The 19,322-nt window shown below is 42.6% G+C and overlaps 1 protein-coding gene across 1 annotated transcript in view; it reads right to left on the reverse strand.

The window, feature by feature from the left end:
* LOC124594879 (cytochrome P450 9e2-like) overlaps positions 1–19,322 on the reverse strand; it is an 86,965-nt gene that overhangs the window by 51,264 nt on the left and 16,379 nt on the right. Inside the window, exon 2 of the mRNA XM_047133351.1 lies at positions 7,564–7,951. Coding sequence (XP_046989307.1) covers positions 7,564–7,948 — 385 coding nt within the window. The 5' untranslated portion in view covers positions 7,949–7,951. The remainder of the gene's footprint in view (positions 1–7,563; positions 7,952–19,322) is intronic.

The raw sequence follows: 19,322 nt of genomic DNA on the forward strand, positions 1-19,322 counted from the left end.
ACACTACCTTGTCAATTTTTTCGACTAGTAGCTACGATCCAGAGTAGAAGTAGGTGTGACACCGCCGTGTGGAGTATCTCCACAAATATACGATTACCTCGAAAACTGTTGACTAACAGAACCCAGAACGTTATAATCTTGATCATCTTGTGCTACACAGATGATTCACTTTAATATTAAAAGAGAACCACAAAACTTGTGGTAACTCTACGACGCTGTGACGGAACATCCTCCTCTAGCATTACTTTTCCGCAATAGTAGTTGTCGGTACCAATATTATTTTTCAAACTTTGCAGAATTCAATATTATCTCAGTTGCTTTTCTGAAAACTTTCATACAATTTTATACACAGTATGTTATGTTTCAAGCTAAGATTTATGAAAAGGAATTACTTTATAAAATATTTTAGTTTCGCTTTTATAATCGATAAGTACTAGTTCTGAATGTACAGTTAATTGTTTTTAGAAACATTTGAAGTTAAGAACTATTTGCACGCTTAAAATTTCTGTTATTAATTACACAATCCTGTACTGTTAACTATGTTTATTTCTGGATTTATTTATGAAATAATAATCGAAATTAATAATGTAACGAAAACTAGTAGGAATTCATTTGTTAAGAAAAATTGTAAACCCTTTGAAATATTGTTATTTCCGCAGGGTATGATCGGACGTATTTTTGTATAATAGGCGGGAACAATGAAATTTCGACTTTGTTAATGTGAAAAATCAAAGTACTGTATGATATACCAAAATGTGAGAAAATTGTTTAATGCATACAATAGATGGAAGAAGGGAGGAGGGAGGAGATTACAACGCCCAGGCTTTTTTGCGTCTGTAACGGATGCCGAAGGGGGCGCGGGGTGTCGGTGAACTCTCTGGCATTAAAATAATCTGCTGATAAAAAATTATAACTTTCAAGAGGTTTATGTATTATAACTAAGGCAGTAACTTATAAATATTGTTAATAGCTGTGGATGCTAGGCGAGTCAATAAAAATTGGCAAGTTGCAATAGAAAATACAAATGACTGTGCTGATATATTACACAAACTACTCCTCAGCTTCGTGACAGGAGACACACTTCACAATTCTTTCTGAATGTGTGTTACATACGTGATTATGACTCGGTCCACAATACTGTTTTGGTGAAAACCAAAACAGTATTGTGGACCGAGTCATAATGTTGTATGTCTTCTTGTTTGTTTTAGCTTGTTACGCACAAAAAGGCTACAGGCCTTTCCCTACAGGAGGCTGATCTCCAGGTGTTGTCGTTTCTTCGATTTTATTTTGTGGAATACTTTCCACTGACTGGACGATTTGTTTAAAAACCTGCTTACATTGTCAAAATGAAGCAATGGGAACTCCAGATTGGAATATGAACCCTGTAAGGAAAAGACAGTTGCTGTTTACCATAAAGGTGACAGGACGAGTCGCAGACAGGCACAACGAAAAGACACAACATTAGCTTTCTGCCGAAGCCTTCTGCAGAAAAGGAAACGCACACGCACACACAACGTATTCATTCGTAGAAGTAAACACAGCTCACGCTCACATGACCTCCTCCTCTGGCAACTCTGACCGGAATACTTGTTCCTGCTACCTGTCGATACACTGGTTCCAACCTAGCACGTTGAAGGAAAAGTTTCTGATTGCTATGAGTCTTCTCGTTCCATCTTGGATATTGCTGGGTGAAGTTTGTGGTTTGCACTGATAGCAAAGATATCGATGAGAGAGTAAAACATTGATAGAGGCCATATCTTTGTTCTCCTCTCGCAGGCGTACACAAGAGCCATTTGATCAATGGCATCAGTTCCACCTTTCGTGGAATTGTAATATGAATTTACGTGGGTTTTGTACCTCTTTCCTCCTTCAGTGCTTTAATCTTGGCGCGCTGTTGATAATATCAGCAATTTTAACTAGGTTTTGTTTTTATTCTGTAGGATACCAAAATAACTGGTGGACTACCAGTTGTTAGGTCTTGAACAATAACATTGATGAATATAGATCTCGATTTGATGCGTTCTTCATTGTACCTGGAATTTGCTTCCTGTCTGAGTGCAGAGTTCCTGCTGTAGTAAATTTTTATAGCCTTGCTGTAGCTCTTCCGTCAAATCCACCGATGTGTAGTATCGATCTGTAGTAACATTTCGACCAGTATTTTTCACAGACACTGCCAGACGTTTAACGACAGCTGCTGAAAATCGTTCTTTCTCGGACAAACTTTGTACTTTAACTGCATAGCGTTCCATATTAGTGACGTGTCTGTCTATTGCGTCTGACATCACGCGTACAGTGATGCCACACTTGCCCGGACTCTCCTCGTTCTCAGAGGGATTAACGTCCTGTAAACAAGCCGAGCGTCTCATCAATGCTGGGGTGCACTCCTGGTTTATACAGTAGTGGAAACCTATCGTTCACTTCGTTGGAAATGGTTTACTATGAACTTGTCGCTTGCTTGCTTTGCTGGTGGGTAGTTTTGTCATGAAACCTAATGATTCTAATAAGTTTCTTGAAACGTTATCTTGGCATAATATCCCTGTAAACAGGCCGATACATTGGGTTTGATCGGAGATAGTGTAAAGTGACTGAATTGTCCTTATTTGCACCCTTTGTATCAGTATTCCTATAAACAAGTACAATTGTTTCTCATTAGTAGAAGTGACACTCTGCCTAACTACCTCTTCATTTGAATGTTTTAGTATAACATTCAGCATGTTACGTGTAAACGCCAAGGCGTTTCCAAGAGAACACCAAAAGTTACTCCAAGCTCCTCCCTTGCCACATACATCAAAAAAAGTTTTGCATAACCCCGATTCCCAGAACTCCTAAAGATAGACGTTGACTGTGGATATTGTATCACACAGTCCCTTTGACTGTTCAGAGATGTCATTAAACCTGCCCAAAGATATAAACAACCATGCATGAGCAGCGCCTGTTAGACGGAAGGGATTCGACGGCTGATCAGTTCCAGTCATTCCACCAGGAATGAGGTACCACGTCTCGTGTTGTCTGTAGTTCAATTACGCCTAAACGCTCAATACCGCGGTTAGATCACGTCCGTATTGTTACTTTACGCCACGAAGGGGTCTCAACAAGGGAAGTGTCCGGGCGTCTCGGAGTGAACCAAAGCGATGTTGTTCGGACGTGGAGGAGATACAGAGAGACAGGAACTGTCGATGACATGTCTCGCTCAGGCCGCCCAAGGGCTACTACTGCAGTAGATAACCGCTACCTACGGATTATGGCTCGAAGGAACCCTGAAAGCAACGCCACCATAATAAATAATGCTTTTCGTGCAGTCACAGGACGTCGTGTTAACGACTCAAACTGTGCGCAATACGCTGCATGATGCACAACTTCACTCTCGACGTCCCTGGCGTGGTCCATCTTTGCAACCACGACACCATGTAGCGCGGTACAGATGGGCTCAACAACAAGCCGAATGGACCGCTCAGGATTGGCATCATGTTCTTTTTCACTGATGAGTGTCGCATGTGCCTTCAACCAGACAATCGTCGGAGGCGTGTCTGGAAGCAACCCGGTCAGGTTGAACGCCTTAGGCACACTGTCCAGCGAGTGCAGCAAGGTGGAGGTTACCTGCTGTTTTGGGGTGGCATTATGTGGGGCCGACGTACGCCGCTGGTGATCATGGAAGACGCCGTAACGGCTGTATGATACATGAATGGCATCCTCCGACCGATAGTGCAACCACATCGGCAGCATATTGGCGAGGCATTCGTCTTCATGGACGACAATTCGCGCCCCCAACGTGCACATCTTCAGAATGACTTTCTTCAGGATAATGACATCGTTCGACTAATGTAGCGAGCATGTTCTCCAGACATGAGCCTTGGATAGATTGAAAAGGGCTGTTTATGGACAATGTGACCCACCAACCAATCTGAGGGATCTACGCCGAATCGCCTTTGAGGGGTGGGACAATCTGGCCCAACAGTGCCTTGATGAACTTGTGGGTAGTATGCTACGACGAATACAGGCATGCATCAATGCAAGAGGACGCGCTACTGGGTATTAGAGGTAGCGGTGTGTACAGCAATCTGGAACACCACCTCTGAAGGTCTCGTTGTATGGTGGTACAACATGCAATGTGTGGTTTTCATGAGCAATAAAAAGGGCGGAAATGATTTTTATGTTGATCTCTATTCCAATTTTCTGTACAGTTTCCGGAACTCTCGGAACCGAGGTGATGCAAAACCTTCTTTTTATTAGTGTATATTAGCAAGAGACTTCCTAGGTATTCTGGACTGTGTAATTATACACTTTATTCTGAGCTGTGTGATTACATATCTTCTTTCAGACTTGGTCACAGTTACATGCCGATGGTCACTACTTTACGCTGCATTACCTTCATCGTCTTCATCATCTCTAATGTCCACATTACTTTCCCGATCTGAATCATACTCCGTAACACCATCTTTCACTTTCATTCCCTGAGTTAGAATTTTCATCTAAAATATCATTCAAAAATCTTTCCAAAGATGGTTCACGTATTCTTTTAAACATTGCTGAGTCTCGATGTGAACAGTAGTGAATTGAAGCAACTTACTGGAAATATACAAGATAAATACAGCCGAATGTCATCAACAATCACTTCCTCTGAAAATAAACTGATTGCGGAAATTATCAAGAATTCCAGCTAACAAGAACATAGACTTGCATTGTTTCAGACATTGGAAACAAAAAATCTTACACAGAAAATTTTTCTGTATCTTGGAAACCTAATTAGTGGAGGAGAGTGCGGGTTGTTGAACGCATATTAAAAGTTTCATTTTTCTTGTTTCAAAGGACGAGAATCCTGCAAAATTGGCCGGCCGGAGTGGCTGTGCGGTTCTAGGCGCTACAGTCTGGAGCCGAGCGACCGCTACGGTCGCAGGTTCGAATCCTGCCTCGGGCATGGATGTGTGTGATGTCCTTGGTTAGTTAGGTTTAATCAGTTCTAAGTTCTAGGCGACTGATGACCTCAGAAGTTAAGCCGCATAGTGCTCAGAGCCATTTGAACCATTTTTGAACCTGCAGAATTGATGGCCAATTAACGTTTCGTACAATGTTCAATAAACAATAACTCAAAGGGAAAACTTTCTATGAGTAACCCGGGCAACATAAGCAGTAAGGAATATTCCCCCTCCAGCGTCCTAGGGTATGGTCAACACAAGTTTCATTCAGTGAACATCAGGTGACACTGCCAACAGTGAGAATCTGTTATGAAGGCTGTTGGTAGTATCATAGCATGATGTTCACTTAGCAGTGTATCCTCTCCTAGCAACGTGATCGTGGTCTGCCGAGAGTGTGGTTTATCATTCAGTGATATTGATGCTCTCGTTGATCGGGACCTCACCACTGTCGTGTGAGTAGGGAATCGATGGGTTCAAGAGGATCGTACTCAACCCCATGCTGGTTCTTGAAAGCTCCACACGTCCAGTGCTTGGGTTGACAGATATATTGATCGCTTGGACATGCAGTATCGCACAGCCACATCACATTTCCTTGGTCAGGAAATGGGCTTGGCTGTAGCTAGTCAAGTATGCACACTGACAGTCCGAGGTAGTCTGGAGCACCATGGAGTACCAGCGTCGCGATCGCTGTTGAGAGGAGAGAGGGGAGCGTCTACAGTGGTGCGACCAGCAACAACTCTTGACACCAAAGTGGCCCTGCGTCGTCTTTAGAAAAGTCCCAGTTCTGCGTGCAGCGTCACGGCGGTCATGTCTGTGTGTGTAGGCTCCCAAGAAATCGAACACTGTCATGTTTCTGTCGACATCGTCACTTCGGCTCAATACGTTGGCATGATGACACAGTATACAATGTGGTCACCTCTGGTTCATGCAAACAGTAATTTGGAGAGCATGTGATACATTTTCGACTTTTAGAGGCTGGTGACATGAGTCCTACTATTGAGATCTCCGTGACGTTGCCTTCCAATAAGATATTGTTGTTCTGAACTACATTGCTACAGAGGATTTTCTGCTGTTGCCCTGGGCACAGCTTTCTCTAGATCTTTCAGCCACTAGCCGAGAGACTGGCATGTCGCCATTCACCAGCCTCTACAACTGATGAACTCTGGCATCGAGATGAAGCAGCATGGAATCTATTATCTGAACAGTCCGGCTCAAAGCTAGCTGGGTTTGAGCCCTTTTTAGCTGCCGGAGGTTGCTCTGTGATATTTTGCTTCCTATGTTCTTTCAGATCACCTACAAATTTAATCATCACATACACCAGACAGCGAGGCCCTTCAAAGTTAGATATGAAAAGGACCTGCTAAATAACGGTGGGGCAAATGTGCACAGTCCCACCTGTGCTGAACCCATCAGCTTCTTTTCCAATGGACATCATGGTGACTAGAAGACTTAGAACTTTTGTATAAAAGAAAGTACAGGTCACAGGCTTGACCTGTTAGAAGAACGGGAAATTATTAAATATTTTGCTCACAAAGACGGGTCAGTTTCAAATGAATAGGTGTAATTGAACGACAGGAATTTTGTGGATATTTTCAGAGTCCTAATCTCATTAACATACCAGAGAGATTGCTCGATATTCCGGATGACTATGTATATGTAATTTTCCTCGTCTTTTAATGCTGGTGTTCTGCTTATTCTTTGTTACGCTGTTAATGTATTCCTTGAAGTTTTGATGTTCAGATATGTATATTTTTTAATTATATACTGTTTTGTCATCTTCGTTCCCCCTCCCCCCTCTTTGCAGCCTCCTTTTTCTCCCACTGGTTTTTGCTGCCTACCCCTTTGATTTGTTCCCCCCACCCCTTTTTCCCCTTCCTCCTTTTCTCCCCTCCCCTTCATCTTCTTATTGTATTGTTTATTATTTATGATATCTTACAGTATATATGCTTAGATTTTACCACAAGAACTTTCCTTGATGGTAACTTATTAATTATTTGTCATGTTGTAAATTTTACGTAAGTACGTAGCCAAACATGATATGGTCTCAAATGCCATAATTTTAATTTTTAATGTATTAAACTAGTTTAGTGTAATAAAGGTCATCCACTACTGCAAACTCTCCTCGCCTGTAATGTCAGAGTGCCGTTTCTAGCCAGAAGCTTTCCTTAGCCCAAGCGTTACGTAAATGAAGCTAGTGCATTAGCTGTACGTTGTTGAAGTACTGTTCAATGACGAGCACCATGTTGCGCAAGTTTTTAATATTGTTGAATTTTATATTTTACTGACACCGTTCAGCTATACAACGTACCTCCTCTACTACATCCAACACAATAAGGCTGAATAACATTTGTATTCGCAACGAGTCATTAGTGTAGTATGTATAACTTAACATGTATTCAGTGTTAACCGGTTTAGTCACTCTTTTTCTCCTGAAGAAGATATTTTCATAAACTTTGAAGCCATAGTGAAGGGATTTATTATTTCTTCACAAATATTTTATCCTACGGTTGCTGCATCAACCATGTGCAAAATTTTAAAATGTAATCATCTATTGTTCCTACTATATGGTAAACATACAACACGGAAAGTTTTCTTATTTGCTATTTGATATTGCTGTTTTAATGGTTAATAGGGTATGTGAGCGTATTACCTTTCAAAGCGAAAAGCATTCTCGTTAGCAGGGGATTGGCCTTGTCAGTCGTAAAGAAGTCCATGTGGTCGGTGAAGTGGTCGAAATCCTTGACGGTGACAGATCGGATCAGTTCGGGGTCTCTGACCATGACTGCCGGGATCGTGAAGGAGAAGATGCCACCGTACGGAAACGGGTCGAGCTTCTGGTACAGGTCTTGGACGATGTCGGTGAAGGACTTCCTGTAGAGCACCACGTCCAGCATGTTGCCCACGAGGGGCAGCGGCGGCACGGACGGCACCCCGAGGCGGGCAAAGTGCTGGCTGTGACGGCGCCACCAGAGGAAGAGCGCCAGCGCACCGACGACGGCCAGGGACGCACATAGCGTGAGCCAGTCAGCCGTCATGTCCTGCAGGGATCACCAGCAGTCAATCGTTTAGGCAAAAATTAAAATGCACTTTGATTATAAATCAAATGATGATTTTAAAAGGATGTATTTCCGTCAATAAATATAAAAACACGACACTACCGCTGTTACAAAGAGGGAAGTTTGTCCCGATGCTGCCTTTCGTCTGTGTACGTGGTGTTCTCATCAACTCACTTTCTATAATCGAATATCAGCAGCAAGGACGCAGTCTCCAGGGTTAAAACACGCACTGACCAGCCAGAACACTGGGACCACCAACTTAGTACCCGGTACGCCCACCTTTGGCACGGATAACAGCGGCGACGCGTCGTGACCTGGAAACAATGTGGCCTCGGTAGGTCGCCGGAGGGACGTACCACCACACCTGCACACACGAGTAACCTAGCGACGATCAGCTGTCACACCACGTTAAATCTCATCCCGGATGTGTTCAGCCGGGTTCAGATCTGGCGAGTTGGGGGCGCAATACGTCAGTGGGAACTCGCCACTGAGCCGCCAGCTTGTATCCGTCTCGTAGTACAGGTGTCAAGGAGCCGCTGTCCTGGAAGACGACAGATTCGCGCCCTTCCACGGCAAGACGAAGAAGGTGTCGGAAGTCATCAGACTATGCAACGCATCCAGGGAGGATGGTGACGTGTGCATCTCAGCAGTAGCTGCCGATGTCGTGGTGTTAACACTGGCACACGCGTGGGTTGTCTGCTGCCGAGTCCCATCGTTAGGAGTGTTCGGTGCACTATCTGTTTAAACACACTTGTATTATGCGCAGCAAAGTCTGGTGTTAGTTCCGCTGCAGTTCGCCCCCCTGTCATGTTTAACCATCAGAGTACATATATTCGCTAATGAAATTCGTTATAAATAATCCATCTCAATTCGCGAAGAACAGTGATGTTCATACGTAAAACACTAGAGGAAAAAATGACCTTTCCTATCCGTTATCGAAGCTGTCAGTTGCTCAAAAAGGAGTACATTATTCAGCAACATAAATCTTTGATCATTTGCCCAACAACATAAAGTGTCTGGCAGGTAGCAGATCAAGTTTTAAATCTAGCTTCAAATCATTTCTTTTGGACAACTACTTCTACTCCATGGACGAGTTTCTGTTTCAGAACTGGTTAAAAAAAAAAAAAAAAAAAAAAAAAAAAAAAAAAAAAAAAAAAAAAGAGAATTTGTACCTCTAAATGTAGTTGCATGTGTAGAAGTAAAAAGTTCAGTAACACTATTAGCACTATTCGCGTGTGTATGTATGTATCTTCTAATCTGACTCGTTCCCCAGTCTGCCCAGCCTGCGACGTCCGACGTCTTCAATGAGCGGTGGTCGCCCAGCCTCACGTCACCTGGACGTGTTTCCACCCCGGTGTCCCCAGGTGCTGAAGACGCTCACCACAGCACTCCTCGAACACCCGACAAGTCGTTCAGTTTCCAAAATGCTCGTGCTAAGCCTACGGCCCATCACAGTCTGTTCTCGGTCAAACTCAGATAGATCGCAAGTCTTCCCCGTTCTACAAGCGGACAGCACGCTTATGTTATACTAAATGCAATGTATTTGTGTCTGACTGGCAGTCATACCTCGCCAGATGATGCTGCTATCGCCTGGACAGGTTTATATCGACAGCAGGTCGTTGGTCATAATGTTCTGGCTGATCAGTGAATGATAATAGAAGCAAGTTGTTCCAGTAAATATGGGCCCGCAAACAAGCTCTATGCTAGATAATTATGAATATATAGCGCTTTAGTGAGTTAGGTGACTATGGACAGTGTACTGAACATTATTTAATTTACTAGCACGCTGATAATTGTAGCTATTAAGAGTAATATATTTTCAGATTAATTAGTATCTCCAAATACATGTGGCAAAAATAAAACATAGTTCCTTATCTTCCCATAGGCAGCAGGTGGGGTGTTGAAGTGTGCAAGTATGGACGCAAAATGGTTAGTCTATACTGGCAGGCGTAGTCCAATTACAAGGGACACCATTGACCTCGAACGCTCGAGGCCGTACGAAACCATGCCTAGAATAACACTCGATCATGAGAAAACAGTGGTATGTGTCATTTCCAAGCAAAAGGTTGCTTTCCGCCACAAGTGCCATTTTAATACAGAGAAAAAAAGGAAAAAGATATTAATACCATTGGAGGGAAACTATATGTAATTCAATGACGTCAGTACATCATTACATTTTCATTCAACAGTGCCAAAAACCCCCTGCTTAAAATAATTATAATAACGGAAAACACACATATCCTACGCACCTGTCAGTGCTTATATTAATCCTCATAGCGCAGTTTCGTGTTTCCGATTAAGTGGTTAAAATAAAGTGGAAAAGAACATAGTGCACCTCTCGTTAAAGCCACTGTTTTACATTCAAAATCACTTTCGCTTTAAGCAGTCCAATATCAAAAGCCACACTAATTACATTTTCAAATGATGCATGGGTATGTCAATGTCATAACCTGTCTTTCATCAGGTAGGATTCGTTATCAGTAGGAAGGTTTTAGAGAGCGTTACTGTGAACAGTTTAGTGATAGGGTTGGTCTCATCAGAAGCGACAGCAACCTAACACAACATAGACGTATACTTCAGTCCACAAAATTGTTTGTAAATCACAGAGTGAAGTCTGATGATGAAATAACAATCACGTAAATCACGTATCTTCACTTGCGGTGTGGCACATTGTAGCCTTACAGAATTAGCAGTCCTGATACAGAGCTTATATTACCGGAAGAAGTAAACATCGAGAAGTAGGCAATATTTTGTTGTTTTCGGTGGCATTGTCTTCGGCATAACATCTTTATTTGCAAAACTTGCGTTGAGAAGGGTAACATCGAGAAGGGTACGATCTGTGTGACCTGACCAGGAAGCACACAGCAAGAGTCTCTTTTCCACTTGTTCTCCAAGGACTGAAGTTGGAAAACGTTTCATGCGTTCTTTAATCATTTTTCCATTTTTGCTTGCCTCCACGTGAACGTTCCGTGGGTAGATTGTTTCAAGTTTGTTTAAAATATTTGGGCGGAAAGTGTCTTGTGCCTGTTGAAAACAGATGTACAACCTGTTTGCTAGTCGACCTGTCATTGATGAAGCCGCATCAGTTGTGTAGCTGTGGATAGAACTATGTACAGACTTCAGCACACTAGCTGTAGTTTTCTCTCTTCTGTGAGGCAGTGTTGGTGATGAAGACATTGAATTAACTCTGGTCACTGTTACACACATTCTTTATCGCCACACCCAGCTTTATCAAAACCAGTTCACTTTTTCCACAAACCGTTGTGCGTGCTGACATATACTAGTCTCGTCTTCTACGTCCTTATGAGTGACAAATGTAGTAATATGTCTGTACGAAATGCCATATTCAGCCTTAAAACTGTCGATAAAAGAAACTGAAGCTATGAAATTGCCTACGTCAACCATTTTAGACGCATCTAGTGTTCGTATTTGCAGATACCAATACTGAATTGTAGATCTGTACGACCTTGCACAATCGAACTGCGATAATCGAATTAAGAAAAGTGTACAACTGAGACGGAACAATAAATGAGAATTATCTAAAATGCGTACTCCTATGCAGCTACTAAATTCACTCGAGACTATTATATCGGCTGTAGTGAAGACACATTTGTAACGTAGCTATATCATTCACGCAACTCGAGCATTTGTTAGTGCAGCTACGACATACGCTGTGATGGTGCTAGCAGGTAAGTGCGAAGTTTTGTATGGAAGTCACACAGACCACTGTAGTTTTTACGATCGAGTTTTAGTATAAGCATGGTTTCGTGCGGTTCCGAACTTTCGAGCTCCAGCGTGTCCCTTGTTAGTGGTGCTGTTACGATGGTGCAGAAAACACCAAGTAGTAAATTATTATCGTGATATCAACAGCAACAGAGAGTGGTATAACGAGAGTAGGATTCGTTATCAGTAGGAAGGTTTTAGAGAGCGTTAGTGTGAACAGTTCAGTGATAGGGTTGTTCTCATCGGAAGCGACAGCAACCTAACACCGACAACAATAGTGCAGGTATACTTGCCGACGTCGCAAGCAGAAGGTGGAAGAGATAGAGAAAGTACATGAGGATATTGATCGGGTAATTCAGAACGTAAAGGGAGACGAAAATCTAATAGTCGTGGAGGATGAGAATGCAGCTATACGGGAAGGGGTAGAACAAAGGATTGCAGGAGAATATGGGCCTGGGACAAGGAATGAGGGAGGGGTTGCTGTTCCCTGTGGAGCGGTGTGGCGGTGCGTGGCGTGTCGGACACGCAGATGGACGGGCGAGCCTGACTACTTGGCGTGCAGCAAGTTAACACCGTTCGCCACTGGGCTGTGGGGGCCCGAGTTTTCCTGCAGCGTTGACGGTTGCTACCGGCGGCTTTAGTGGACAAGGAGCGGCTCTCGTCGCGTGCAACTGGTTACGACGTGCACCAGTCCACTGTGGAGTGCTAACTACGCCGAGATGTAGTGAACAACCTGTTAGCAGCCACGAGCAGCAGGGCAGTATTATCCAAGGGTTCTGCAGTTCTGAAGCTATTGGCCTCCTTGATATTTGTTTGAAATTATCTATGAGACTGTTTAGTAAGTGTGAGGTGGCCAGGAATCCAGTTTCTTATGCCTTTCGCTGACCCCTTTGGCACTGTGTGTCTCAATCTGGAGGTTTATGTATGTGCCAAACTAGTATTTTGTAATGTTACCTTGTATTTGAAATCATGGTTTGTTATTATTGAGTATTTAATAGTGCTGATTGTAATTTCTGTCTGTTGTAGACCTCATGGCCCTTCCTGGGGCGAGTTGTAGGATTTGGCCTGTAACTGAAGTTGTGTGTGCTCAGCGTAAAGGTACGTATTTGTGGGTCATGTGCATGTGCGTGCTTGTATTTGCACACTCTCTTGCTCCGTGTTGTGAATCACTTCGGGTTATAGATGTAACCGGCCGTCTGCCATTTGGTGCCTATACCAATTACAGCATCTGTTAGCCCCTGAGAGACCCCAGTAAAGGTATACCCTGATTTTTTAAATCTTGCTTGAGTTATTATGTAATTATTCTTTTAAATGACCTCGTGCATTGCTTCTTGTTATGGCTGGTGAGGTAAACTTGCGATGTTATGAGCGGGCCCCTCCATACTGAAGTTCTAATAGTTGAACTATCGATTGCCCGTTTCAGTATTACTATGCACGCTAATTTTCATCAGACATGTTTTGCTGTTTGTTGTTGTTCGGTGTATGTCGGCAGCAGTTGGCGCGTTTCTGCGTCGCTGCTCCGGGGCAGGGACGCATTTTCCTCCTGCTTCGGCGGCTTCCCCGTCGTCGCAAGAGGTCTGAGTACTGGAAGGTCAGACGCGATTCTGCGGTTCTCCAGTTCCAGCCCCAAGTTGAGTGGTTTGTTGTTATTCTTTTGGTATCGTGCCACGGCGGGGGTATCACCGGATATGCAGGTAATTGACTCAGTAATTATGTTATTGTAAGGCCCTTGTGAGAGTGTGATGAAAGCCTGCGCAAACGGAACACTGAGTTTCTTGATTTCTTAAAAAAAAAAAAAAAAAAAAAAAAACTGAGGGTTTCATTGTGATTGTCATTTTAATTGCGTTTTAGGGGACCAGTAGTTTAATTAAGTACTTAACGTGATTTATGTGGAACAGGCTTGTGCCCAATCAGTGAAGCACTTCTGTTGCTTCGGTTTTACATAAGGGTAGCCCTTGAGCAGCTTGGCTGTATCTTGTCCATATGAGAGCAGAATAACCAGTGGACATGTATGCATCTTAATGGTTTTTATGTTCGAGTCCTGTTATGGTATTACCCCACAGCTGTGATCTAGTTGCGGGGACAGAGTACCGCCGCAGGTCTGTTTATTTAACTGTTTGTAGTTTGGCCGCCATTGTGTTGCACAGTTGACATTTTTTGAGTGCTGTTTGTAATGTTATGCGTAATGTAAAGGAACTTATACTTTGTGAATTTAATTTAAGAATCGTAACTATTTGCATGTATCTCCCAAGAATCTTGGTAACCGTCAGTTGACTCATGATTGAATTGTTATTAAATAAAAATACTTGCTTGGGAATGACATTATGACGCATAGAGGTGGGCCACCCTTCCACGTGTTATCCTTAAATTAATCCCGTGCCTTGTTCAGGATATCAGGATCGGTTAGAAAAGTTTATTGAAGACCTCTGTGAGGAGGAGGAATTCTGATTACGTGCAAGAAGAAGAAAGAGGAGTCGATGGGGAGAGACACGGGATCCAGTACCAGAATTAGATTTTAAAAGACTTTTGGAAGACTTAAGATCAAATAACGCAGAATCGAAAGATCACATTCCATTGGAATTTCTAAAACCATTTAGGAACTGACAACAAAACGATTACACACGATGGTGTATAGAATGTATCAGACTTTCTATGGATCATCAGACATGCGGAAGAACATGATTAACACAATTCGAAAGTAATTTTTTCTGTTTTCCCTCTTTCCCCTAGTTGCTTCCCCCTTCCCTCCCCCCCCCCCCCCCCACCCACCCACACACACACACATGAACACATATTTATATATATTACTACAAAAATAAATAAATAAAATAAAATAAAAACATTTATACACAGCAAAACACACACACACACACACACACACCCAAACAAACAAACAAATATCCATATTAAAAAAAAAAAAAAAGAAACATATTGTCAGGAAAGAATTACACACAGGAAATACACACACACACACACACACACACACACACACACACACACACACACACACAAAAACAAACAAATATTCACATTTAAAAAAAAAGAAAAACATACTGTCAGGAAAGAATTACACAATTACACACAGGAAATACACACACACACACAACAAATGGAAAAATTAATCAAACCACAACACAAACAAAAGAAAGAAAAACAGACAACAACAGTTGGCAACACTACACACTGAAAACATATATATCTTGATCACAAAATGGAAAGTGCAAGTTATATGCAATGTGATAAATGTCTGTGAAAGGACGCTAGAAATCGGGCAGCTGGAGTATGGAAACTAACGAATACATCTCCTTTCCAAATAAATGTAGCGAAAACCGTATGGGAACAAACAAACTGCCTTCAATTGGTTGCATAGACTGTACATACCTCCAACAATTTGAAAGATTACAAGAACTGAAAAGTGGGAGAATTGTCACACAATCAGCTTAACAGCTCATGCATCAAAGTTGCTGTCATGAATAATATACAGAAGAATGGAAAAGAAAATTAAGGCTCTGTTAGATGTTGCCCAGGAAAGGTAAAGGCACCAGGGAGGTAATTCTGACGTTTTACTTGACAATGGAAGCAAAACTGGAGAGAAATAAAGACACGTTCATAGGATTTGTCGAACGGGGAAAAGCGTTGGACAGTGACTAATGGGGCAAGCCGTTCGAAATTCTGAGAAATATATGAGTAATCTATCTATAGTGAATGATGCGTAATATATAGTGCGTACAAGAACCAGAAGGAACAATAAGATTGTAAGATCAAGAACGAAATGCTCGAATTAAAAAGGATGTAACAAGGATGTAGTCTTTCGTTCCTATTCTTCAATTTATACATGAAAGAAGCGATGACGCAAATAAACGAAACGTTCAAGAGTGGTATTAAAATTCAACGTAAAAGTATATCAGTCCTAAGATTCGCTGATGACATTGCTATAGTCAGTGAAAATGAAGAATAATTAGAGGATGTGTTGAATGGAATGAGTAGTCTAATGAATACAGAATATGGAGTAAAAGCAAGTCGAAGAAAGACGAAAGAAATGAGAAGTAATAGAAATGATAACAGCCATTAACTTAACATCAGACTTGGTGGTCACGAAGTAGACGAAGTCAAGGAACTCTGCTATCTAGGCAGCAAATTAAGCCACGACGGACGGAACAAGGAGGACATAAAAGGTAGACTAGCACTGGCAAAAAGGGCATTCCTAGCGAAGAGAAATCTACTGGTACCAAATTGACGACTTAGTTTGAGGAAGAAATTTCTGAGAATGTACGTTTCGAGCTCAGCATTGTTTGGTAGGGAAAGATGGACTGTGGGGAAATGTTACGAAACACAATATTCAAATTCGAGAGCGCCATCCACCTGCATCAGTAATTGATCTTAAAATTACGAGTGATTGTTACCTGTAGTAGTATAAAATTGAATTTGAGAGCTATTGGGAAGTAAGGAAACATTTGCAAGCACACTGGGCGACACGGCCAATGAACCGAGCGCCTGAACGGCCAGGTATCCCGTTAGTTAGTTACATGTCCCACGGATTATTGTGCACTCCTCGAGAGTTGGCACCACAAGCAGTGGGTAGGAAGCGGCAGGCAGGGCCGGCCTTCTCTGACGTCTTGTGGCGCCTCTGACCGAATTCTGCAACAGGGAAAGCTGCCTGTGGCATCCAATCGCGAAAAAGTTTAATCAAGTTGTTTGAGGAGGAACCTCAGCAGACAGCGCTGCCGCCGCTCGCACATAGACACGACGTTTGGGGCGGACAGTGGAGGTTGCTATCGGACAGGTGAAAAAGAGAGCCCCTAATCTGTCAGAAAATGTGGGACGTCGCTGAATGCGCAGGACCTACACAATACATCGGTTTAAGGACATAAGTACGATGGACGTTGTATATGAAACTTTCCTCAGAGTGACTGAGAGCACGGCAGTCATGAAAGGAAGCACCCTTATTGGCTGAGGGAAGACTGTTAGGAAGAATTTCACTGGTTAACCAAATTAAACATTGTCCACGAATGGAGACTTGCCTGTTAGAGACCCCATGTTAGTGGTCGGAGATCGCAAGAAATAGAATCCAGCCAATCTGGGCTAGCTCGTAACGAAAAATGCGGTAAAGCGAGGATTTATTGACGGAGTCCGTCGTACGGTACACACAGTTCTCATCTGACTCTTCTGGCCGCCTGGTCGCCCCTTATGACGTCAACTTAGAAGGTGAGGTTGCAGCATTTCTGCCACCAACAGATAGAATATGGCGAGGCCGAGCCACTGAAGCGTGGCAGTAACGAAAGTCAAACAGTTACATCTTAGAGTTTGCTTCCAAATTCCACAACGAGTGAGAGGCACTTTCTTCCATGATACTGCGTGTTACCCTCAGCAGTTCTGTCCTTTAGCAACTCATTACATGACGACCACTCAGTACTTACGTACTTTATTTTCAGTTTCTTCCCCGACCCCCACGTCGGATTAACAGATTTGCGTTCACACAGGTTGCCTTATCGAGATGTTACCATAGGATGCCTTTATGAAATATTATTGAGAAATAAACTTTTTGTCACAGTTGTGAAGAAATAATAATTAATAATACAATGTCATTCATTTTCAAACGACCCACAAGAAACGGAACAGAAGGGAACTGAAGCATCTGAGATGTGGTGCTACAGGAGAATGTTGAAAATTGGGTGGGATGATACGGTACGGAATGAGGTGGTTCTTCGCGCAATCGACGAGGAAAGTAATGTGTGGAAAACACTGATAAGAAGGGACATCTGTTAAGAATTCCATGGAGCTAGAGGGAGCTGTAGAGGGCAAAAATTGTAGAGGAAGACAGAGACTGGAATACATCCAGCAGATAGTTGACTAAGGACGTAGGTTGCAACTGCTACTATGAGATGAAAAGGTCGGCACAGGACAGGAATTTGTGCGGCCGCATCAGACCAGTCACAAGACTGATGACTTGGAAAATACAGTAAATTATGTGACGTGGTTTCGGGAAGACTGACAGAGGGCAGAGAAAGAACAACTAACCCAATGGAGCAGGTATGTATCAAGGTGCCAATGATGACAATGTCTGCACTTATACTCCTCACATCCTGTGCTCTTACGAACCACCATTGGCTTCCGTATAAAACGTTGCTTCAGTCAGTATTTTAAATGTAAACTTTCTGATGAAGTCCCCATCTAAGCGGGCTCAAATTCCACTCATGCTGTATCTTAACAAGGAATACAGTACTGCTTCAGTGCGTCACATGTCACAGTTTACTGTACACCCGTAGCTCACGGAGGAGGAGTTCTACATGTCGTCCTCACATTTGTGTGCGATGCTGCTCTCGCCTCTCCATTGAGTGCATCAGGATCATCTCGTAAATCTTGGCAAGACTGTACAGCTCGCTGCCTCCAGTTCTGCAACTATACCAACAGGAATGTTAATAACAGCAGCGAAATGTGCGGTGCGCCACCGTGCTTGTATCACATTCCCCAAAGATGGGTTAGTAGTGAAATTTGATTCTGGTCAGGTGGGGATGAAATCGAAAAATTTTCGTTTATGATACATTTGCGCTATGTTGGACAATTACTTCCATGAATAATGAAATGCCACTGTATATGAGGAATACTCTTTTCTACTATTAATCACTAAATTACATAGCAAATTAGCCTTAGCATAAGATAATGATGTAGTAAGTATTAGCTGACGAATTTCTCATGTTGTCGTTGTTATGTACAGCCTCTATAAAGCACGAACTGTGACGTGATGAGCCACAGTGGCTGCAAAATAGCCTGCCTCAGCCGGAGTCAATATGCGTATGTTGAAACACGATGTGTGCGGTGTATGTAACTAGAATAGTTGCGTAAGACAACTCTTAAACTGATAACACTTCTTTCAGCCTTGCTTATACAGACTGGCGCAGAGAAACTGGATAATTTTAAACAATTAGCAAACATGAACGATACTTACAAAACTGTATTTGATGCTGAAATGTATTTTGCACAAGAGTGGAAATTTTATTATGTAACACGTTTCAAAATTACGTCATTAAGTGCTGCTCATTTCACCATAAACATTCAGAAGTCGCTGGAGATTTCAAACAATGCGACGCAATGGATTCTCTGCGATGTTGGCGATGTTTTCCTCAATGTGAGTGTTGAGCGGAGTAAGGTTTTTTTTCCCATAGAAAGCTATCACACACAGAGAGGTCTGGAAATCATGGCGGCCAACCGATGTTAGCATTTCCTGAAATTATGCGATCCCCAAACAAAGTTTCACTGCGTACGTGAACAGTCTGCCACTGTGTGATGTGGCTCTATCCAGTTCAGACCATGTGTGCTGAATATCAATATCTGGGAGAGAATGGAGCCTTGGGCCAACAATTTCTCTCTGATATTCAGATAACATGGAGACGTTACACTGACAGTGGGACCTTCTTCACCGTCAAAGAAGTCAAGAAGCATCACCCCACGACACGACACTGCACACCGTACAGTAACTTTAGCACCGCTTAACCGAAGCTTGTGAAGCGCAGTTTTGTGTCCAGTAACGCATGTTCTTTTTTTTCGCTGATGTAGTTAGGTGAAAACGGCTTCATTTGACATCCAAAAACTTTCGGTAAAGTTAGCATCCTCAATTATTTTAACCAAGAGA

Source organism: Schistocerca americana, chromosome 2 (genome assembly GCF_021461395.2).
Source record: "Schistocerca americana isolate TAMUIC-IGC-003095 chromosome 2, iqSchAmer2.1, whole genome shotgun sequence".
Taxonomy (NCBI): Eukaryota; Metazoa; Arthropoda; class Insecta; order Orthoptera; family Acrididae; genus Schistocerca; species Schistocerca americana.